This window comes from Chiloscyllium punctatum, chromosome 5 (assembly GCF_047496795.1).
Source record: "Chiloscyllium punctatum isolate Juve2018m chromosome 5, sChiPun1.3, whole genome shotgun sequence".
In the NCBI taxonomy this organism is placed as follows: domain Eukaryota; kingdom Metazoa; phylum Chordata; class Chondrichthyes; order Orectolobiformes; family Hemiscylliidae; genus Chiloscyllium; species Chiloscyllium punctatum.
Window position 1 is genome coordinate 62,364,467 of NC_092743.1, and position 24,464 is coordinate 62,388,930.

The window sequence follows — 24,464 nt, forward strand, 5'->3', positions numbered from 1 at the left end:
CTGGCATTGATAGAGGGGAGCTAGATGATTAGATATTGATGTTCCCTCTAGAGTCTAGTTTTAATTTTTCTCAGACTGATATAAATGTATTTTCTGGAGTTAAAAAAATCCACATGAATGATAGATCTGAATGCAGATTCATAAGAACATAACAGCTAAAGAAGTAGGAATAGAAATAGGCAATTCAGTCCTTGAGCTTTCTGCCATTATTTAATAAGATTGTGACTGCTCTCATCTTGGCTTCAACCCCACTTTCTTTCCCAGTCCCTATAATGCTTTAAACCATTACTAATTATAATTCTGTCTCCTGAAATTTGTACTGTCCATGCATCTAGTGCACTCTGGGGTGGTTAATTCCACAGATTTATGACCCTTTGAGATAAGTAATTCCTCTTCATGGCTTTCATAAATACTCCATCCCCCTGACCTAAAACTATGGCTTCTCATTCTAGTTTGCCCCACAAGGGAAAGCATCTGTTCTATGTCTACCTTCTTCATCTCCTTTAGCATTTTATACACCTCCATTAGGTGTCTCATTCTTTTAGATTCCAGTGTGAATAGGACAAAAGTACAAGATCCTTACATTGCTGAGGTTCAGACCCTGTATCAAGATTGCTGTTGCAGTCATGTGCTAAATCATATTTATTTATTATTATTATTGTTAATTTCACTGAATCTTTATCTCCTAATGCAATTTTTAAAAAAATTCCAGACCTCCCTAATAAATCCCGCTTTGTCTGCCATCACCTTACCTTTGGAATCTCTAACCAAGTATCACTCCTCCTGCTACTAGTTCTGGAATTTGTTTTGCACTATAATCAATTAAATGTTTCATTGGTTAAAAGCAAATATTTTTTGAGATGCATTGGAATTCTTCAGTGTATGCTGCACTGTGTGAATGTAATTGAACACATGGTAGAACATGAGTAATCTTTAATATTTGAGGTAGTGATTGAACTTTGGAAACTTATTGTCATTTAGAAGGAGATTTATGCTTTGGCCATAAATGTACCAGGTGCTATACTGATTTTTTTTTTCCATTCACGTGGATGCTTGCAACACTCTGGCCTCCTGTGTTATATTTTGGGTTGTTCTTCTCTTTCTGGTAGCCACCCATTCCCTTCCTGCCTGCACTCGTAAGCTGTGATTGGGGACCTCCAGAAACATGCTCTCCACCCTGTGGACATATCCCAGTAATGGCAATTGCTACTCAAAGTCTGAACCAAAGCTCACTGCATCCCCTACCTCCCCAACCTCAGCTGACAACACTTCCTGTACTTATTCAGGAGATGAGAAGTGGATTTCCCACATAGCAAAGGATGTGGATTTGAGGCATTGAGGTGTCCTGCCAGGCTTCACTCACTTGGGTTAACTACGCATATCAAAAATAATAGTTGAGACTTTAAAACCTTAATGTTTATTTATTTATTAATTATATATTTTATAATAATTCCTTATTTTAGATCCTTGCTTCAATAGCTTGATCACAAGCTTAGTTCCCTTGGGGTTGGCTGCTGCTCCTCAGTTTTGACATCATTTGTTTACCTTTCCACTGTTATGGTCTGTTTAGTCTATCCATGCCTACTCTGTATTATTTCTTTGATCATCCCACAATGCTCTGCTTCAAGGATTGCTTTAATTCTTGTTTTCTTTGATGTAGTGTGTTTGATTTTTAAATCCAAACATTTTTAACCAGCCTTAGGAGTAAGTTATTGGCATGCCACTATTAGGAATGTTCTACGCAGTGTAGAATATATGTCACCAGGAATGCTTCCTGAATGTGGATCATGCGAGTTTAGAATGATACAGAAAACTATATTCTTGCACAGCTTTGCTTCTAATCAGATTGATATACAGTATTTACAAACATGGTACAGATAAACAATCCTTTTCCCGAAATCTGAAAAGTTCCGAAATCTGAAATTGTTTTTGTGGAGTGTGGAGTACCATTTTGGTGTGGAACAGGTGACCCAACTCCACACCCACTTGAACCATGTCACTCAGATGTGATGTGGCGGTTTGGCCCAATACTGGCAGGCGTCAATTGTGTCTCAACGCTCATACTATTGACACGTGCGTCTGCTGCTAGGTAATTTTTTTTATTTCATTGTGAAAATGTCATTTATTCTGAAATCTGAAACATTCCGAGAAACAACTGGCCCCAAAGATTTTGGATAAAGGATTGTCTATCTGTACTGATTGAGATATAATGCCACCTAGTGACCAAAGCATTGACTAAGCTGATCCTGGCTAGTGCTTCTAAGCTGTTGACAGTGGAAGGAGTTTCTACATTGTATATGTGAAATTCAAGGTCTATTGTTCAATTTTTTTTCCTCCTAAGTATGCTAGATTTTGGGCAATTGTAATGTTTTAAGATGTGGCTGTCTTCAATGGGTTAATCACTTTGATTTTGGTAAAACAACCCCATTAGCTGTGTGGCCACAGTCTACAGAGTTGGAGATGAAATTTATCAGTATGCAAGTAATTGTTGAGTTTTTTAAAAAATAGATCTGTGCAACAGCAAAGTTTGGACTCTATTATAATTTATAACTGTTTATAGTGATGATTACTAATTCTCAACCAATATTAGTTATTTCCATGGTTCAATTATTCATATTTAGATTAAAATTTATTATCTAGAGTGGAGAGGGATTTGAATCTACATTTCAAATTGCATAGTAGAGATATCACATTGTACAATGAATGAGTGTTACATTCCCTAATGGGGGTGTCCTTGACTTTGAGCATTACAAATGATTTTTAGTAAATCTAGTTATGGGTAAAGTGCATAGTACCAAGTCAGTATCTAGTAGGAAGAGCAGGTAACAACATTTTTAAAGTTCATTCTTTAATCAATCCAGTCTTTTATTGCTAGGATGGCCTTGTTAAAGCTGACATGGAGAAGTTGACCTTCTATGCGGTTTCGGCTCCAGATAAACTAGATCGAATAGGGAAATATCTTGCGGAACGGCTCAGTCGGGATGTTGTCAGACACCGATATGGGTAGGTTATTTTATTGTTTAAACATGATCCTGTTTTAAACACCATTGACTGTTAATGTTTTTACTTTTTTAAAGATGTCTCCATGCGCAAAATACATTGGTGTGGTCTCTGCAAAAGCTATTATTATTTAGGCTGTGAAATCTCTGATGTCAGTACGATGAACAAATATGAACAAAACTATAAAGAGATATTGCAGAACTCTGCAGCATCTGGCTATCCTGATATATGAATCACAAAAAAATTTAATATTTAGAAAGGCAAAGACTGCAATATAAAACTAAGGAAGTTTTATTACAACTCCACATGGCATCAGTGAGACTTGTTTTGAGTAGTGTGCATAGTTTTAGTGTCCATTATTGAAAAAAACCATATAAGCAGTTCAGAGAAGGTTCACTTGACTCATTCATTCCTGGGATGAAGTGCTTATCCTTTGAAGGAAAGTTGAACAAGTTGAGCCTGTACTCGTTGCAAGATACTGAAGGGCATGGATAGGCGAAAAATTGCAGGCCCACCCCCACCAGCAATCCATGTGGGAAAAAAATCTGTAACAAAGATTTAAATTCTTGCAAAATATATGTATGTTCTAATGATCACCAGAAATGGATTGGCCAAAAAAAGTTTTGCCTGGTTGATCTGCTTTCAGAGTCATATTTCCATTTCACTTTCCAAATCCCTGTGTTCCTATGCAAGAGAAAACGTTCTGGTGACATGCTGTCTTTGTTATTTAGATGCTGTATATTTAATTGTTCATTGTATCTACATAATTAACTAAATCAACCAACCTGAAATATTGTACCTTGCTGCACAGATGCTGGCTGACCTGTATGTTTTCATGATGATATGCTGTTAAGCCCTCCAGCTTTTGATCAAAACATGGTTCTTCCCTACTCTATCTAAATAATGAATAATTGTTCATAAAAGTTGTTCTTATTTTCCTTTCTCCACAGCATCACTTCATAACTAAATTCCCCATCTCTGACATTGAAGAACCCCTTCTCCATCATTTCCATGGCTAAGCATCCTCCCTAAAAGGACAAAATGCTGCATTTAGGCAAGGGGGAGGAATAACAGTATGTTTTTTATATATATATGATAGAATTGATAAATTTGTTGTCTGCAGGTATGTTTTCATTGCAATGGAGGCATTGGACCAGCTGTTGATGGCTTGTCATTCCCAAAGCATTAACCTCTTTGTTGAAAGCTTCCTTCAAATGGTGGCCAAACTACTGGAGTCTGGAGAACCTGAGCTTCAAATTCTTGGCTCCAATTCAGTAAGTGTTGTGAGAAGGTGTGTTTATTTAAATCACATTTGGATAACAGGCTATCCATAGAGATTACACATTTTCCACTGGCAGCTTAAAACAAATCTGTTTCAGATTCTGTTGAAGGTGGTGCTGAAAGCAGCATATAACATGATTTTCAAGTTTTTTATAAGCTTTCGTAAAACTGATTGTGCCAAACCATCTTTTTATTCCTTACCTTGTGCAGTAGATATCTATCAAATTACTGACAAATTTCATAGCTCTATACGCGTGCATCTGCCTCCTTAGACTGCTTAGTTTCTTCACCCTTCTGCTTCTTGCGACTTCACTCAGAGATGGCACTTACTTTAACTACTTCCTCAAGTGATGCCATCGTTCACAGATGGTGTTTTTTCTTTCCTGCTATTTCATAAAATCATAAAATAGAATCATATAGCACAGAAAGTAGCCTTATTGTTTACCAATGTTCGTATAACTCTTTGAAAGTTATCCATTTAACCTTATTCTCTCGGCCTGTAGGCAAATTCTTGTATTGTTCCTTTTAGTCCCCGAATTGCTATATTTCTTAAGCTCATTTATCTGTATTCCTCATATGCCTCAATGTTGGTTTTGAAATTTTCAATTATCAGTTATTTTTGAAATTTATTTTCGTAAAACATACTCTAGGCTGTCAGAAAAATAATATTTGGTGCCTTCAACTAATGCAGTCTGGCTTTTAAATGAATCCTTACCACCCTTTCAGATTTAAAAAAAATGGGGAGTGAGTATGTAGTATACAGTTTGCTTAGCAACCTTATAGAAGCAGTGAAGTGGGAGTGCTGACATTTTGTTTAAAGTAAATCTTTAAGATCTATATCTATGTGTGGAATAGCTTTTTACTTGATCTTTTCCCAACACAAAAGGAAAAGTAGCTTCATCGCTTCAAAAACATGAAGCTTCTCCTTAAGAACAGTAGATTTGGATTGCACAAAAGGACAATGAGGAATTTTGAGATGAGGCGAGAAGGTGGAGTTATGGTTGGGGATCAGGCATGATCTGAACAAGGCTTTCGATGCATCTTGCAAACCTGTGACTTGTACCACCAAGAATGACAAGAAGCATCACCAGCTACACAGTCCCCTTCAAGACACACAGTATCCTACTGTGGAGTGATATTGTCGTTCCTTCACTGTTGCTCAGTGTTGAATATGGGACTCCCGAACAGCACTGTGGATATACCTGAATCACATGGACTGCTGACATTCAAAGAAGTGACTCACTGACCTTCTTGAGGGAAGTTAGGAATGGACAAATATTGCTGGCCTAGACACTGATAGCCATATCCTGTGAAATAATTTTTAAAAAGTGACAAAACTAGCTCAAGAACCTCTTGCCTATTCCTATTTCTTAAGCTCTGTTAACTAAATGTTAACTAATGTGCATTCTTGAAAATTATTATTGGCTTTTAGAAAGGTGTGGATATAATAGAATCCCTAGAGTACAGAAAGAGGCCATTCAGCCCATCAAGTCTGCATCGACCCTCCAAAGAGCTTCTCACCTCGACCCACCCACCCCATCACTTTAACCTCGCAATTAAATACGGGGTTTTTACCGTAGTTAACCCACATAACCTGCACATCTCTGAACACAGCACCCACAGGGTAGATTGATGATTAGCCCTGCTTCCTCATAGCACCGGGGGCCCAAGTTCGATTCCAGCCTTGGGTGACTGTCTGTGTGGAGTTTGCACATTTTCCCTGTGTCTGTGTGGGTTTCCCCCGGGTACTCCGCTTTCCTCCCACAGTCCACAGGTTAGATTGATTGGCCAAACTAAATTGCCTTGTAGTATCCAGGGATGAGCAGGCTAGGTTAATTAGCCCCAGGATTATGGGTCTAGGGTGAGGGGTGGTGGAATGCTGTTGGAGGGTCAGTGCAGACCCAAATAGGCCAAATGGCCACCACCTTCACTGTTGGGAGTTCTATGAAAAAAGTAGTAGATCTAAGATACAAAGAAGATATTTTGTTTGTGGATAATGGCGTTACATCATAGGGGATAGATCCTAAATGCTAATTTTTAAAATTTCTGCAATACTGTATTTAATCTATACCCAAATATTTGCAGCAAAATAGGAAATGTTAAGGTTGCATGGCTTTTCAGCAGCCTTTGTTAGATTTAATGTTTGTAATTGTGACATATGTATTTTTCAAATCTTATGTAAGCATACTTGTAACGAAACAAGATTGCGGAATGTTTCATCTAATGAGTTTACAATGATGTTGCAATGAGTTTCTTTGCTTCTGCTAATAGTAATGGAACTGCATTATGTTGGTCTGAGAACTTTTGAAAATAGTGATTACCATAGTGCATTTTTAGCAGAAAGCACATGGTTTCTTTGGCTCTTCAACAAATGCTAATAGCATTTGAATACAAATTAGCAGAGAATGCTCTCTTTTCTCTTGCCAGGAGAACAATATTGACTTGACAGTATAACTCTAACTTGCTAACACTCCATTGCTTTAAAATTGTAATTTTCTTACTTTTGTCTAGGGTTTCCAATGGAAAGAGAAAAATTAATGCATTGTCAGGATTTTCAACTACTGAAAGAAAAGTTATTACTTTTTTTTGATTGGCTATGTTTAGTGAACAAGTACAGGAAAAAAAGTAAATTCTCATTAGATGAACAATAACCTGATATTCCAGGACATTTCCAGTTTACTTTGTAACCTCTCAAGTCCAAAAAGCTCCATATTGGCTTCAAGCTATTACATTTATTAAAATAAATCCATAATCACCAGCTCTGGGTGACAACCTCTCCATCCCATTGCATGCTAATTTCACGTGATTATGAGAGGTCTTTCATGCTTTTCAAAACTATCCAAATTTGCATTATAGAAATGTTTTAGATTTAACTGGTTACACAAGCCCAGACATTTTGGAGGGTAAACTTTCAAAATTTTGATTGCAAGTATTTTACTGCATTAAAAAAATCAGTGTCGTTTGCTGTAATGCAAAGAAAATATGAAATTGAGGCTGTGTTTTTATTAAAGGGAAGACATCATGTGAGTAGACAGTACCCTGACTTGCAACTACACACTATACTCCTTCGCTATCATAGATTAAAATCATTCAGATTATTCTTTGACAGCACTGTGGGTATATATTTACATTATACTGACTTACTTTGGTTCAAGGTTGTTTTTCAAAGGTAATTAAGGATGATTAATAAATACAGTATAGGCCTTGCCTCTAATGCTCATATACCATGAACATTTTGTTTAAAAAAACTTGTTTAGTACAGCCAGTTGTGCAATAGTGAGAAACTCTTGATTTGTATAACTGTACCACTGGTTACTGTTCAATTTTGCACATATTGTTTTCAAAATTGCAATTTGTCACTTTTTAATTACCCAGTTAAAGCTGAAGCTACACTATAGGCAAGCTGAGAATAGTTTAAAGTCTTGTCTGATGGTAAACTCGTAACTGAATACTGTTGTCTCAATAGGTGGAAGGGATGCTATCTTTTTCTCATAAAACATCTTCAAGACTGCTGGTAAAAGTGAAAAATCATAACCTAATTATTTCAAGTAACAGATGACTAATGAGACTTGTACAATCACAGATTTTATAAGTAGACACTTAATGCCAGCTGTCAGTGTAAAAGAGGAATTGGAGATTCTAAGAAAGTGTTGATTATTACCTCTCGACTGCTGGGCTCAACTTCTGTACATACAGAGACATCATTTTGAAGTTGATTGCAATAGCTGTTGAAAATTGCAGGCAAAATTACAGCCTTTCCATAAAAATGTTAATTAGTGCCATCGTAAGGCAACACTATTTTTGCAGAATTACCGCTTTTACGTGGTCAGAAAATGCTCCACCCTTGACCTTATTCCAATGTTGAACATACTATTTGAAATAAATCAACTTAAATTTTCAGCTTTATCTGTGTTTGTTTTCAGCTTTATTTGCATCTTTGTTTGGTTTATATTTAACAAATAAAAATGATAATTTAATGATGTAAATTCTAACTATGGATACAATTTAATTGGTATGAGGAGTACATTGTGGGAATAACCCTGAACTAATTTATGTCAGGAATATAGATGAGACATTCCAATATGGATATTTCTGCAGTATATTAAAATTGCAACTGATAAGATGTCCATTGAAAATATGAGTTTCTGTATTACATGGGTATATCTTCTGTTTTGTCTTTCACAACTGTCGATGGAAATTTCCTCAAAGTGTAATTTGAGATTTTTTTTCAATTTGTCAAGTTTTTCTTTGGGAGCAAAATAGATTCACAAGAAAAAAAAGTCGTGAATGTGTCCCAGTGTGTTTGTGGGAAAAAATGATTTAAGTATTCATATTTTACAAAGTTGCATCTTTTATTTCTTAATTCAAGTTCTGTACTTTTAAAATTCACCAGATATTTGTCTGCATTCTAACCTGTAGGTGTATTCCTAATGCCTCGCAAACTTAAGAGTTGGAAAGAGCTATGATTTGGGGTGCTCAACTGTGGGAAGGCCAGCAGAAATGTAATCTGTTAAAACCATATATATTTCCAGCTCAGAGCATAATGCCTCCCATTGATTGTCCATATAAGAGCATCTTAAATTGTAAGAAACCCAACTTCAAGTGACAGTCTCACCTTCCAGGTCTTTCATTGATTCAGGCTGTCTAACCAACAGCTCCCTGGAACATCTGACAAGTTATAACCTTCAAAACTGGTGCAAATTCCTCTTACTTTTTAAAAAAATTGTCTTTTTTCGTAGTTTGTCAAGTTTGCAAACATCGAGGAAGATACTGCTTCATACCACAGACGCTATGACTTCTTTGTGTCTCAGTTCAGTGCAATGTGCCACTCTTACATTGATGATCTGGAGAGCAGAACAAAGTGAGTACCTGAGGCTAGTCTTAATCTTAGTCCTTCTGTTGTGCATGTCATTTGTTGTGATGGGGAAGTATTTAAAATGTGGCCTCTTAAATCACTTTCAGATATTATGTTGCATAATGTATATAATTGTTTTGATGGCTAATTTGCACAGGGTTGTAAAATATCCAAATAGAATTTTTGTCTCGTCTTTGACAGTACAGATGGCTTTCTGATGCAAATTAATCCCTATCAGATTGATTCGACAGGTTTTCACAACACCTACACACAATTGACATCCAGCTACAGTTCTCAGTTTTTAAAAATAAAAACCCTCAAAACTTGAAATTTCTGTGCCAGGGATGGGTGCTAATTTAATGCCTGGAAAATGTGCTAATTAATGCAGCAAAGTATTATGATGACGCAGGCTGTTTCAGAGACACAGTGTTTCTATTTTCGTACAGCCCGCAGTACATTTGATATCTGTAAAGTCTGCTCTGTAGCTTTAGGTGTTTAATTTGCAAGTTGATAGTCATTTGCAAAAGTAAACTCAATCCCATCATAACTTGCAAATGTTCTGTGGTTTGGATGAAAAGGTTATCAACTTGAAAAGTTATATCTGGTTCCCTCTTGTTACCCCACAGATACTGCGAGGCCTGTTCAGTATTCCATACAATATCTGTGACATTTATTTTCTTTTTTACGTTGCCAGTGTCCATACCATTTTGCTTTTATATTGCATAAAATACTATTTTATAGCTTCTGCAGTTCTAAAATGCATTCATGATTATTTTAAATTTTGAAAACTGAAATGTATTGAAGTCAACTATTTGATGAATATCAAAGTCATTCATATTGTATAATTGTTCGAAAGTGAGTATGTAAATTTATAAACTGTAGAAGGACTCTTCCTGCATCTTAAAACACTGGATGCAGCAAAGATTAAGAATCTTGGCGAAAATTCCTGGTCCAGAATGAGCCATGTCATGAGCCAAGCTATTTCAGTATCGTTACAATAGAGGCATGTATCAACAATGTAATAACTTGCCCAGGTATATGCTCTCTTACAGATGGCATGTCAAATTCAGTTTTGTCAATTGCTGCCCTCGTACTATCAATTAATGGTAGTGTGATAGAATGTTTCTTTCACAGCAATCAAGTGGTGTACACACAGCAATAATCTGCTCACTGGTGGGTGGGGAAAGAGCTAAATTATAGAGATGAGGTGAGAGTGATTACTGTTGAATCAAAGCAATATTTAATTGAGTGTGACATCAAGAAACTCTGCAAAATGTAAGTCTGTAGGATTCTAGAATGGATAGGAGAGGGCTATCTCCACTGGTTAAGGTAGTTAATTCTTTGGAAGTTTTTCAAGTTAGTGTTTTAGACCCAACCATCCTCAGTTGCTTCATATGATTAAACGTAGATTTAATCGTTGATTGCACAGTGTTTAATACAATTTGCTAATCCCAAACACCAAAACCATCTGTACCTACATGCAGAAAACCTGGTCAGCATTCACATTTGGGCTAATAAGTGATGATGACAGTATTTGTGCAGAGCAGTTATCATCACCAACAAGTGAGGCTTAACAATCTCAATTGACATGTCCTCTTGGATATGGAAAGAGATTGGGAGTGGAGAGATAGTAAAGCTAGTGGGGCGGGAGGTAAAATGGAGGAAGCTGGGCTGGAAAGGGAGCCACGGGATGGGTGGAAAAATTACTTGAAATTGGAGAACCAGCTTCACTATCTCCTCACTCTGAACCTCATCCCATGTCCAGCCCTTACTGTCCTCCTCTGCCTCCTTGACCTGACCTTACCTGCCCATCTTCCTCCCTACCTATCTGTTCCACCTTTCCCACTGACCTTGCACAATAACCCCCGACCTGCATCCACCTATCGCTGTCCCACCTACATTTCACCCAGCCTCAGCCTCAGCCCCTTCCCTCTATTTATTTCTGAGCTCCGTTACTCCTCCCCAATCCTGATGAAGCAACTTGACCTGAAATGTCAACTTCTCCACATCCTGATGCTGCCTGTCTTGCTGTGTTCTTCCTGCCTCCTGTTGGTCTACTATGATGTGTAACTGGACAATCGCGTGGACCACAGGAAAGTTGCAAACTCTCAAACAGAGCAGGAACAAAACATACCCATCCCTCAGGACAGCTGGACAGGCTTTTGGATTCTGTGGGTTCTTCCCCACTGTGTAGTGTCAAAGAAACCTTGGAGTCTGAGATGGACATGGCAGATGTCACAGCCTCAACGCCTTCACCTGATGCAGAGGATGAGTTTCTTCCGAGACACTTCAGATGCAAGAGATGGGTTATGGTCCAGTGTGCGCTGCCCATATCTGAAGCTGAGTCAGAGAAACTGGACCCGGTGTAAAAAAATCCCAAGAGAGGCTACAAGATAAAGAACAGGCCTGTGTTCCTCGACTTAGAGGAGAAGGATGTAGTGATTGTAGTGAGGTCAGCCAGGTGGACCTCTGAGTTCCCTGATTAGGGCTGTTAATCTCGGCCAGTCAGGGAACTCTAGCTGACAGATGTAAATAGGAGTGTCAGAGGTTCTGCTTTGAGAGAGCTAGACCAGTGTCAAGTATTATGCATGTGTAAATAAAAGATGACTTGGTGAGGACATGCCAGCCTCTGAGGTGTTATTTCAATCTTGACCTGAGCTTTCTCCATAAAATAATCAAAGAATTGTGGTTTGTTATAAGTAATCATTTTGCCCACATTGTTGGCAATCTCTATTTCAAAATGATGAGCCAACACAAGATTCAGTGTCTCCATCTCCACCATCGAGTATTTATGTTGACATGTAGTCAGTTCCTTTGAAAACTGACGGCTTGTTTGATTCTCATCTTGTTATCTTGTCGTAAAATGGTACCAACAACCAACTTGAGTGGCTTCTCATAATTCAACACTGCTAAAACCTGTCAGTCATTGGTGCAGATTATAAGTTGTCAAAGGCAGTTTTGAGTCCCTTCAAGTTTTCTGCCTTTCTTTGACAAATTTGTTCAAGGAGCCACAATAGCGCTGAAGTTCAAACAAGCTTGCAATAAAATGCACACCTGCCAACATATTGCAAAATTTCTTGTTTTACCTTAGGCATAAGAAAACCCAAAATAGTTCTCACTTCCACTTATCTAGGTGTTACTTGGACTTCACCCACTGTGTGACCCAAGTAAGTCACCTTTTTTCCCTTTTCTGATTCACCTTTAGTAAGATATATAACCAAATCGGCATTTTGTAGCTGACCTCTCAGTTCAGTCAGGTGGTGTACATGTTCTTGACTGAAAACAGCCAAATTGTTGATGTAAACCCTACAGTTGCATAGCATTTTAATGATTTTATTGGTTAATTGTTAGAACATCTTTCGCATTTTTTCATTTCTAAATGGCATGACTTTGTGGTGATAAAGTGTTATAAAAATTTGATAAATGCAAGGTAATATCGGTCACTGGAACTTGACAATATTCCTTTAGCAATAATTGGGAGTATCCAATTCCTGCAATTCAGTCCTCTAATCTTGGAATCATAAATGAGGCTGTATTTGCGTACTGAGTTGATTTCCTGATAATTAATACAAATAATTCGCAACCCACCTGATTACAATACAGACATGTTAAGTGAGCTCCAGGTATTATGATTCAGTTCACGACTACTTGTTGTGCATTATAAACTTATTCTCTTTCCCAGTCTGAGCTAATTTTTCTGAATTGAGCCTGACCGAATGTTGTTTTAGAGGTAATACTTCTCCTACCTTAACGTCAAAAAGAGCACAGGATATTGTTCTTGGTGTACACAGTCAATTTATGATTCTGTAATAACCTCAGTGGATCACCTTGTTTTCTGGAAGGTAAAGTATTACATTATGTCACCTTTTAAGCATCTCTTTAGTATCCTGATGACTGGAGGATCACCTTTTGAATTTTCAATTTCTGATTCAATCCTCAATTGTTTTGGTATCTTTTGTTTCATCCCCTATGTTGTTCACAATTTTTAAGTACACCTTTCTCCTGTTTATTGTCCCTGTAGTAATATCCTTTCTGCACTTCACTGCTGCACCTTGAAGTGCAACAGTTACCATCAATGTAATACTACCAGAAGGACACTTGGCACTAATGAACTGGATCAAGCTGCATTTCTGGCCTGCTCTTTGCTCTCTTAGTACTCACATTGAGCATACCCAGATCTGTGTAGCATTCCTACCTTGCATTCCATTGCCTTTTTGCATCTTGTTCCTCAGCTAGAGATACCAGGCTCATAGAACTGCTATATTGCCATGAGGTTTAGCACAGACACAAAGCCAGCTGATTATGGTGATCAGTAGTCCTCAGTCAAGCCATCTGTCCAGAAATCCTGCCCTAGTGGTTAAGGGTGGCCTCTGATACCAGTTCAGGGGCTTAGAAGTGGTTAGACTCAGGATGCTGTCCTGACTATTCCCAAACTCGTGGTCATTTCTTTTTCCAGCTTTGCATAAAAACGTTTCTGTTTCGTGGCATTCTATAATTCATGTGATTTGTTCCTGTAGCAGTCAAAAGGTAATAATGTGTAGTTTGATTTTAGTTTATCATTGAGCAACCTTGTGGTAAATTTCGTGTAATAAATGATGCTGGCAATCTGGTGGTGTCTTCAAACTCTTGGTGAAAAACATCAACAAAATGTTCAAGAACCTAATTTGTAAGTGAGGTAGTTTGTTGATTTTTACTTTCAATTAGCGTTCTAAATATATGATTTACAAATGCTTTAATAAACTGTATACATGTGCTAAAAGGAGAAACTTTTGTTTGTTCTTGGCAGGATCAGGATTGCTGGTATCAAGGGTATTCAAGGGGTTGTGCGGAAAACCGTCAATGATGAACTGCAGACTATAATATGGGAACCTCAGCATATGGATAAGATTGTTCCTTCACTTCTCTTCAATATGCAAACAACAGAGGACCCTGACAGGTTAGACTTCTAATGAGAAATGAAGACAATAGAGAATGTGTAAACTCCACACCGAAATGAGCAGGAATTGAACCCATCGCCCTGGTTCTATGAGGCATTAAGCCATTAAGCCACTGTGCCGTGGTGAAGAGTGCTATTAAATTGTTGAAAAAAAATCAAAGTATTTAGTGTGCTTGTTCCTAAGAATGATAAGAATGCCAGCTCTGATAGCTGGCAAAACTTAGCAGCATCAATGATTTGAGTGACTCCTAAGCAGAATTAGTACTTTTCAGTCTTTAAAGATGCCGGAGAAAGGAATGATTTGATTGTAGGTTGTTGCTGTTTAAGTTTTTTTTAATTGATTGCATTCTAAAGTGTTTGCTATGATGGAGTGTTTAGTTCCAATATGCTTTATGTAGAATTCAGGCCTTTAAACGTCTGAGATTGCAGACTGTTGCTCTTTTCGGACTGAAGTCATTGAGGCTTCCTCATTGTTTTTAAAGCTAAGATAACTTTTTGAACAGGAAGGGCATTAGAGGTTATGGTGAAAGGCTGGGGAAGTGGAGCTGAGGCCACGAAAAAATCAGCCATGATGTTAGTGAATGGCTCAAAGGCCCAGATGGCCTAATTCTGCTCCAATATTTTATGTTCTAACTCCTTAAAATAACAAGCTTTAAATAACAAGTAACTGAACAAGTGATAGCTTGGAGGTCAGAACCAAGCATTCAAGCTGCTGGAACTGTAAACACAGGTTTACTTGAAGGGTAGAATAGTTCTCTACTTTCTTGGTGCAGATTTCTCCATTAAAGACCAATCATATACAGTGTTGGAAGAAATATTCCAATCTGGGAATATTAAAATGAGGTCAGCCTCAAGGGTATTTTATTCTATTTAGCACACCTCACTTTTGCATTAATTACATCTAATGAGGTGAAAACTATTACGTAACAACAGCTGTGTTTGCCGGTAATGAGGAAGACATTTAAGATGCTATAATCAGCAATTTTGAAATTAGAGTTAGTGCAGATAGACAATGGTTATTGTTTTTCACTGAGATAAGCAAGAGTTCATTTAGTGCTGGACATGCCAATTGTACTAATCCTGATCTTAAACTCTGCTGTTCTGCTGATATGTATCCTATACGAGTATCACTAAATGCAAATTTTATGTTTTGACCAGCTACTTACGAATTTAAAGCTTCTACATATACCTTTTGAAGTGAAATTGCAAGGACACCTCAGCATAAGGGCACATTTGTATGTATTTTTCCATGAAGTCCTGATGTATGCAATGTATACATTATAGAGAGAAATGCAATGTAGCATAATAAAACCTTGGGGGAGTTTACAGCTCTCTTTAACTTTATCCATCTGATAGCTAACGCTTGCTAGGTAATATTTATTATTAGCCCTCCAAGGTTTCCAATTTAAATGTTAACTCAAAGGAGCTCCATCTTGAATTTTTGATATCTATTCCCAAACTTTTTAATTTCATTCCCTCTAACAGGGAGCAATATGTTCAATTATTCTGATTGTTTCACTTTTAGAAAAAAATCATTTCTCTCTGGAGCATAGTGCCCTAATAATTTTACAAGTTGTCTTACTGTACCAAGCCACGTTAACTATTTCATATCATGTTGTAATTGAACATCTATGAGACATTTTTCAATGAATCTTCACCGTACCTTTCGCATTCAAGTTGCTTCCTATTTTGAGCACAAGAATCCGTGTACCAATATGAAGAAGTATCTGACACGCACCATTATTAGGCTTTCGAGTCAATTTTCTTTCAGAGATCATAAACAGTCTTTGTCTAACTTGCCTTGTATTATACTGGTCAGACTATCAAATATGACATTAGTGAGTATGGATTAAAACATCACTAACATCTCCAGGAGCAAGCTATCAGTTTACTGTTCTTACCTATTCTTTCTTGAATTTCCCTAGAATGCATTGTGCTTTTAGGATGATATCATGATGAATTGTGTTCAGATGATTCATTCCAATTATATTACATTAGATTACATTCCCTACAGTGTGTAAACAGGCCCTTCGGCCCAACAAGTCCACACCGACCCTCCGATGAGTAACTCACCCAGACCCATTTCCCTTTGACTAACGTACCTAACATTATGGGCAATTTAGCATGGCCAATTCACCTGACCTGCACATCTTTGGACTGTGGGAGGAAAAAGTGAGGACGGCAGATGCTGGAGATCAGAGCTGAAAATGTGTTGCTGGAAAAGCGCAGCAGGTCAGGCAGCATCAAAGGAGCATCAGGAAGAAGGGCTTATGCCCGAAGCATTGATTCTCCTGCTCCTTTGATGCTGCCTGACCTGCTGCGCTTTTCCAGCAACACATTTTTCAACTGTAGGAGGAAACCGGAATACCCAGAGGAAACCCACGCTGACACAGGGAGAATGTGCAAACTTCACACAGACAGTCGCCTGAGGTCGGAATCGAACCCGGGTCCCTGGCATTGTGAGGCAGCAGTGCTAACAACTGAGCCACCATGCCGCCCCTAATTAAGCTAAAAAATTAAGCTAAAAAAACTGATTTGGAAACTTTCTAGCTTAAACATAGTCATACAGCAGGGAAACAGACCCTTTGGTCTAACCAGTCTATGCCGATCATAATCCCCAACTAAACTCGTCCCACGTGCCTGCATTTGGCCCATATTCCTCCAAACATTTCTTATTCTTGTACTTGGCTAATGACTTTTAAATATTGTAACTGTGCCCATATCCACCACTTTCTCTGGACTTTCATTCTACACAAGAACCACTTTCTGTTTAAAACAACAACAAAAAAATTACTCCTCATGTCTTTATTGAATCTTTCTCCTCTCACCTTAAAAATATGCTCCCTGCTCTTGAATTCCTCCACCCTAGGGAAAAGACACCTTATTTAAACCCGTCATGATTTTATATACCTCTAAAACGTTACCCCTCAACCTCTTTCACTCCAATGAAAAAAAGTCCCAGCCAATCTATTCTCTCCTTATAACTGAAACCCTACATTCCTGGCAACATCTTGGTAAATGTCTTCTGAACCCTCTCCAACTTAATGATATCCTCCCAATAACAGGACAATCATAACTGGACATGGTACTCCAGAAGGGGCCTCACCAACATCCTGTACGACTTCAACAAAACGTCTCAACTCCTACATTTAAAGGTTTGAGCAATGAAGGCAAGCATGCTAAATCTCGTCTTAACCACCCTATCAGGAGGTGACGCAAAATTTAAGAATTATGTACTTGAGTCCCCTAAGTGTCTCTGTTCTACAACACTACCCAGGGCCCTACTTTTAATTGTAGAAGGCCTGCCCTTGTTTGTTTTACCAAAATGCAATACCTCGCATTTACCCAAATTAATCTCGATCAGCCACTCTTCAGCCCATTGGCAGTGCTTGATATACTTGACGTATATCTCTTTTTGAGTGCCGTTTTCAACTAGTGTGGAGATGCATAATGAAAATGAAATCCAACTTTATTTTGGAATGTTCTTTCAGGGAAGTGGTTGCTAACTGTAATTTTTAAAACTTTTCACTGTTAATGGAACCTTGCTGTGCTTAAAACCGTTTCCACTTAATCTCTCAGATATGCATTAGATTAATTGTATGTGAGGTGCTTTAGGATATTTGGAAGCCACAAGGGAGTGCTGAATAAATGTAAATCTATTCAGCCTCTTAATGGTGTTAGCAACAATGCAAGCTGCAGGGGATTAATAGCCTTTTCTTAGTGTATGCTTTCATGTAGCTAAATATCTTGTAAAGAAGACACTGACAGCTGGCTGCAAAAACTGCAGTTATTTCAGAGTCATGTGGGAAACTGTTGGAGATGGAAACAACTGTTTCTTGGTCAAGTGATCTAAAACTACAGTTTTACAACTACAATTTTACAACCACAATTTTTTAAAAAATTCCAACCCCATTTATTACAGGACATCCCAAATTGGAGATCGAGCCCCAAGTGGAATCAAAGCTTGAAATTCTGGCTTTGCGAGCTCCAAGGCAAGAATGGCTGACTCACCTCCCCACCACACTCAATGTCTCGTCCTCTCCCTCAAACATTCACCAAGGAATTATGACAATTTTCAAGCCTTGGAACGCTTCCACAGTGGGGAAAATCCTTGGGAAAAAATGGCTTATTTCAGCCAGTAAAACTGAGATCTGAGAAGTGAACCATGTGGGACACATTTTTTGGCACCATTTTAAAGCCACCGTAATAACACTTGCACAGCTTTATTGCCTTTCTGTAGTGATGAATAGGATACCTCAGAATTAATGGTTGGATTCCAATTATTAACAGTCTGTGGCAATGATTTGCTTAAAGTGAATAACAGACATTTTCAAGTTTGCAATTGTCACAGAAGGTAAAATGTGATTAGAGAAAAGTGCAGGTATACTTTAAAAGTATATGGAGAGGCTAAATGAGTGCAGGCAAAAATGTCAAATGGAATGCCATGTGGGGTAATGAGCATTTATCCACTTTGGTAAGAAAAACAGAAATGCAAACTATTTCTTAAAAGGCAAAAGTTTGAGAAGAGTTGAACTTCAGAGCAACATGGGTGACCTTGTTTATAAGCCATTGTCGATTAAAAGTTAGCAACGGGTATGATAAGCAATAAGAAAGTGAATGATATGTTAGCTTCTATTGCAAGGGGATTTGAGCAAAGGAGTAGCTAGGTCTTAATACAGTTAACTCGAACTTTGATGAGACCACATGTGGCGTATTATTCAGTAATGCTTAGTTTTGGCTCTGTACTTTAAAGCAAAAGTAATACTTGCCTTAAAGAGATGCCATAAATGTGTAGGAAATGAATTCCTGGGATAGAGGATGTCATGGACCAGAAACCCCCCGCCCCCCCCAAAAAAAGAAAGTATATAATGGAGATAGCCTTATACCCTAACATTTATACTTTTGTAAAGGCAAATGTAAGGCACTGTGTAGCAGATATCATTCATCTACTGTTCCAACATAAACAGCATCCCTCATAACACCCTTGGCAAAGACAATTCACCAACAGTTATTATTCTCATTTGCATTTTCTCTCTCTCTCTCTCTCTCTCTCTCTCCTCTCTCCACTTTTCTTCTTCTTTTTCTTCTCTCTCTCTCTCTCTCTCTCTCTCTCTCTCTCTCTCTCTCTCTCTCTCTCTCTCTCTCTCTCTCTCTCTCTCTCTCTCTCTCTCTCTCTCTCTCTCTCTCTCTCTCTCTCTCTCTCTCCCCCTCTCTCTCTCTCTCTCTCGCTCCTCCCCCCCTTCTCCCCGCCCCTCTCGCTCCTCTCTCTCCTTCCCCCCCCCCTCCTCCTCCTCCCCCCCCTCCCTCTCTCCGTCTTCTCTCGTCTTCACTTTTCTTCCCTTCTCTTTTTTATTTATTTTTCTTCTCTTTTCTTCACCTCTCTTCTCTTCACCTCTCTTCTCTTCTCCACTTTTCACTCTCCTTCACTCTTCTTCACCCCCATCCTTCCCCCCCCATCCTTCCCCCCCATCCTTCCCCCCCCCCATCCTTCCCCCCCCCCATCCTTCCCCCCCCATCCTTCCCCCCCCATCCTTCCCCCCCCATCCTCCTCCCCCTGCCCCCATCCTCCTCCCCCCCCCATCCTCCCCCCCCATCCTCCCCCCCCATCCTCCCCCCCCATCCTCCCCCCCCCATCCTCCCCCCCCCATCCTCCCCCCCCATCCTCCCCCCCCCATCCTCCCCCCCCCCCCATCCTCCCCCCCCCCCCATCCTCCCCCCCCCCCCCCGTCCTCCCCCCCCCCCATCCTCCCCCCCCCATCCTCCCCCCCCCCCATCCTCCCCCCCCCCGTCCTCCCCCCCCCCCCCGTCCTCCCCCCCCCCCCCCCGTCCTCCCCCCCCCCCCCCCGTCCTCTCCCCCCCCCTCCTCCCCCCCCCCTCCTCCCCCCTCTCCTCTCCCCCCCTCTCCTCCCCCCCCTCTCCTCCCCCCCCCCTCCTCCCCCCCCCCTCCTCCCCCCCCTCTCCTCCCCCCCCCTCCTCCCCCCCTCTCCTCCCCCCCTCTCCTCCCCCCCTCTCCTCCCCCCCCCCTCCTCCCCCCCCCCTCCTCTCCCCCCCCTCCTCCCCCGTCCTCCTCCCCCCGTCCTCCTTCCCCCCCCCGTCCTCCTTCCCCCCCCCGTCCTCCTTCCCCCCCCCCGTCCTCCTTCCCCCCCCCCGTCCTCCTTCCCCCCCCGTCCTCCTTCCCCCCCCGTCCTCCTTCCCCCCCCCGTCCTCCTTCCCCCCCCCCGTCCTCCTTCCCCCCCCATCCTTCTTCCCCCCCCATCCTTCTTCCCCCCCATCCCCTGTCTGTGTCTGTCTGTCTCTCTCTCTTTCCCACCCCCCCCCATTTCCCACCCCCCCCCATTTCCCACCCCCCCCCATTTCCCACCCCCCCCCCATTTCCCACCCCCCCATTTCCCACCCCCCACCCCCCCCTTCCCCCCCCACTTCCTCCCCCCACTTCCCACCCCCCAACTTCCCCTCCCCACTTCCCCCCCACTTCCCCCCCCCACATCCCCCCCTTCCCCCCCCCCCACATCCCCCCTCTCTCGCCCCCCCTTCCCCCCCTTCCCCCCCCTCTTCTCGCCCCCTTCCCCCCCCTCTTCTCGCCCCCCCTTCCCTTCTCCTCCCCCCCCCGTCTTCTCTCGTCTTCACTTTTCTTCCCTTCTCTTTTTTATTTATTTTTCTTCTCTTCTCTTTTCTTCACCTCTCTTCTCTTCACCTCTCTTCTCTTCTCCACTTTTCACTCTCCTTCACTCTTCTTCATTCTCCTTCTTCCCCCCCCTTCTTCCACCCCTCTTCCCCCCCCATCCTTCGCCCCGCCATCCTTCTCCACCCCCGCCATCCTTCCCCCCCCCCCCGCCATCCTTCCCCCCCCCCGCCATCCTTCCCCCCCCCCGCCATCCTTCCCCCCCCCCGCCATCCTTCCCCCCCCGCCATCCTTCCCCCCCCCCCGCCATCCTTCCCCCCCCCGCCATCCTTCCCCCCCCCCCGCCATCCTTCCCCCCCCCCGCCATCCTTCCCCCCCCCCCGCCATCCTTCTCCCCCCCCGCCATCCTTCCCCCCCCCCCCGCCATCCTTCCCCCCCCCCCCCGCCATCCTTCCCCCCCCCCCCCGCCATCCTTCCCCCCCCCCCCCCCCGCCATCCTTCCCCCCCCCCCCCGCCCATCCTTCCCCCCCCCCCCCGCCATCATTCTCCCCCCCCGCCATCATTCTCCCCCCCCGCCATCCTTCCCCCCCCCCGCCATCCTTCCCCCCCCCCCCGCCATCCTTCCCCCCCCCCCCCCGCCATCCTTCCCCCCCCCCCCCCGCCATCCTTCCCCCCCCCCCGCCATCCTTCCCCCCCCCCCGCCATCCTTCCCCCCCCCCCGCCATCCTTCCCCCCCCCCCCACCATCCTTCCCCCCCCCCGCATCCTTCCCCCCCCCGCATCCTTCCTTCCCCCCCCGCATCCTTCCCCCCCCGTATCCTTCCCCCCCGCATCCTTCCCCCCCCGCATCCTTCCCCCCGCCGCATCCTTTCCCCCCCCCGCATCCTTCCCCCCCCCCGCATCCTTCCCCCCCCCGTATCCTTCCCCCCCGCATCCTTCCCCCCCCCGTATCCTTCCTCCCCCCCCGCATCCTTTCCCCCCCCGCATCCTTCCTGCCGTATCCTTCCTCCCCCCCCATCCTTCCTCCCCCCCCCATCCTTCTTCCCCCCCCATCCTCTCCTCCCCCCCCATCCTCTCCTCCCCCGCATCCTCTCCTCCCCCGCATCCTCTCCTCCCCCCGACCTCTCCTCCCCCCCGACCTCTCCTCCCCCCCCGTCCTCTCCTCCCCCCCGTCCTCTCCTCCCCCCCGTCCTCTCCTCCCCCCCCGTCCTCTCCTCCCCCCCGTCCTCTCCTCCCCCCCCGTCCTCTCCTCCCCCCCGTCCTCTCCTCCCCCCCGTCCTCTCCTCCCCCCCGTCCTCTCCTCCCCCCCCCGTCCTCTCCTCCCCCCCGTCCTCTCCTCCCCCCCGTCCTCTCCTCCCCCCCCGTCCTCTCCTCCCCCCCGTCCTCTCCTCCCCCCGTCCTCTCCTCCCCCCCGTCCTCTCCTCCCCCCCGTCCTCTCCTCCCCCCCGTCTCTCCTCCCCCCCGTCCTCTCCTCCCCCCCGTCCTCCTCCCCCCCCGTCCTCTCCTCCGCCCCGTCCTCTTTCCCCCCCGTCCTCTTTTCCCCCCCGTCCTCTTTTCCCCCCCGTCCTCTTTTCCCCCCCGTCCTCTTTTCCCCCCCGTCCTCTTTTCCCCCCCGTCCTCTTTTCCCCCCCGTCCTCTTTTCCCCCCCCGTCCTCTTTCCCCCCCCCGTCCTCTTTCCCCCCCCGTCCTCTTTCCCCCACCGTCCTCTTCTCCCCCCCCGTCCTCTTCCCCCCCCCCGTCCTTTTCCCCCCCCCCGTCCTCTTCCCCCCCCCCGTCCTCTTCCCCCCCCCCGTCCTCTTCCCCCCCCCCGTCCTCTTCCCCCCCCCCGTCCTCTTCCCCCCCCCCGTCCTCTTCCCCCCCCCCGTCCTCTTCCCCCCCCCGTCCTCTTCCCCCCCCCCCCCGTCCTCTTCCCCCCCCCCGTCCTCTTCCCCCCCCCCGTCCTCTTCCCCCCCCCGTCCTCTTCCCCCCCCCGTCCTCTTCCCCCCCCCCGTCCTCTTCCCCCCCCCGTCCTCTTCCCCCCCCCGTCCTCTTCCCCCCCCCCCGTCCTCTTTCCCCCCCCCGTCCTCTTCCCCCCCCCCGTCCTCTTCAACCCCCGTCCTCTTCCCCCCCCCCATCCTCTTCCCCCCCATCCTCTTCCCCCCCCCGTCCTCTTCCCCCCCCGTCCTCTTCCCCCCCCCCCCATCCTCTTCCCCCCCATCCTCTTCCCCCCCCCATCCTCTCCCCCCCCCCCCCCCCCACGTACACCCCCCCTTGTCGTCGTCCCCCCTCGTCCCCCCTCGTCTCCCCCCCCTTCGTCCCCCCCCCTCACTCCCCCCCCCTCACTCCCCCCCCCTCACTCCCCCCCCTCACTCCCCCCCCCCTCACTCCCCCCCCCTCACTCCCCCCCCCTCACTCCCCCCCCCCTCACTCCCCCCCCTCACTCCCCCCCCCCTCACTCCCCCCCCTCACTCCCCCCCCCTCACTCCCCCCCCCCCTCACTCCCCCCCCCCTCACTCCCCCCCCCCTCACTCCCCCCCCCTCACTCCCCCCCCTCACTCCCCCCCCCTCACTCCCCCCCCCTCACTCCCCCCCCCCCTCACTCCCCCCCCCTCACTCCTCCCCCCCCCACTCCCCCCCCTCACTCCCCCCCCCCACTCCCCCCCCCCACTCCCCCCCCCTCACTCCCCCCCCCCCTCCACTCCCCCCCCTCACTCCCCCCCCCCCCTCACTCCCCCCCCCTCACTCCCCCCCCTCACTCCCCCCCCTCACTCCCCCCCCTCACTCCCCCCCCCCTCACTCCCCCCCCCTCACTCCCCCCCCTCACTCCCCCCCCTCACTCCCCCCCCCCTCACTCCCCCCCCCTCACTCCCCCCCCCCTCACTCCCCCCCCTCACTCCCCCCCCCCTCACTCCCCCCCCCCCCTCACTCCCCCCCCCCTCACTCCCCCCCCCCCTCACTCCCCCCCCCCCCTCACTCCCCCCCCCTTCCCCCCCCCTCTTCCGCCCACCCTCTTCCCCCCCCCCCTCTTCCCCTCCCCCTCTTCCCCCCCTCTTCCCCCCCCCTCTTCCCCTCCCCCTCTTCCCCCCCCTCTTCCCTCCCAACCCCTCCTCCCCCTCCCCCCCACCTTCGCCCCCCCCGCCCACCTTCGCCCCCCCCGCCCACCTTCGCCCCCCCCGCCCACCTTCGCCCCCCCCGCCCACCTTTCTCCCCCCCCCGCCCACCTTCCTCCCCCCCCCCCCCCCTCACCTTCCCCCTCCCCACCAATATAAAATGGGTCCTTTGATATTGGTTCATGAAGAAAAATGTAATCCAGAGGAAACACATGTTGAGTTATTTAGAATTCAGTTACAAATAAGCAACAAGAATTTAAAAAAGGAAGAAGGATGGAAAAACAGTGAACTGGAATATTCATCAGTACCTAAATTCAGCAAGGAATATGCTGAAATTATTTTGCCTTGTTTTGAGTAAATTGCTTCAAAGTCACAATGGCTATTAGAAATTTGAACTATTTGATTAGAAGGAATTTAGGTAGTAAAATCTTTGGAAGTTTTTGCTTCCCTTTCAGATGTAGAGTCCAGAAGAAAGTGAGGACTGCATATGCTGGAATCCAGAATGTTTTTTTAAATTCATTCATGGGATGTGATAAGACCAGAATTTATTGTCCAGAGGGCAGTTAAGAGTCAACAAAATTGTTGATGATCTGGAGATACAGATAGGCCAGACCAGTAAGGATATAGCAGTTTCCTCTCCAAAGGACAAAATTGAATTACAAGTTAGGTTTTTCCAACAACT

General features: G+C 44.8%; 1 protein-coding gene across 7 annotated transcripts in view; it reads left to right on the forward strand.

Moving 5' to 3' along the window:
- Positions 1–24,464, forward strand: part of efr3a (EFR3 homolog A (S. cerevisiae)) — a 171,993-nt gene that overhangs the window by 44,865 nt on the left and 102,664 nt on the right. For all 7 annotated transcript variants that reach the window (XM_072570428.1, XM_072570430.1, XM_072570431.1 and 4 more), the window contains 4 exons: positions 2,876–3,003; positions 4,124–4,274; positions 9,021–9,142; positions 13,923–14,072. In XM_072570428.1, the coding sequence (XP_072426529.1) occupies positions 2,876–3,003; positions 4,124–4,274; positions 9,021–9,142; positions 13,923–14,072 (551 nt within the window). The remainder of the gene's footprint in view (positions 1–2,875; positions 3,004–4,123; positions 4,275–9,020; positions 9,143–13,922; positions 14,073–24,464) is intronic.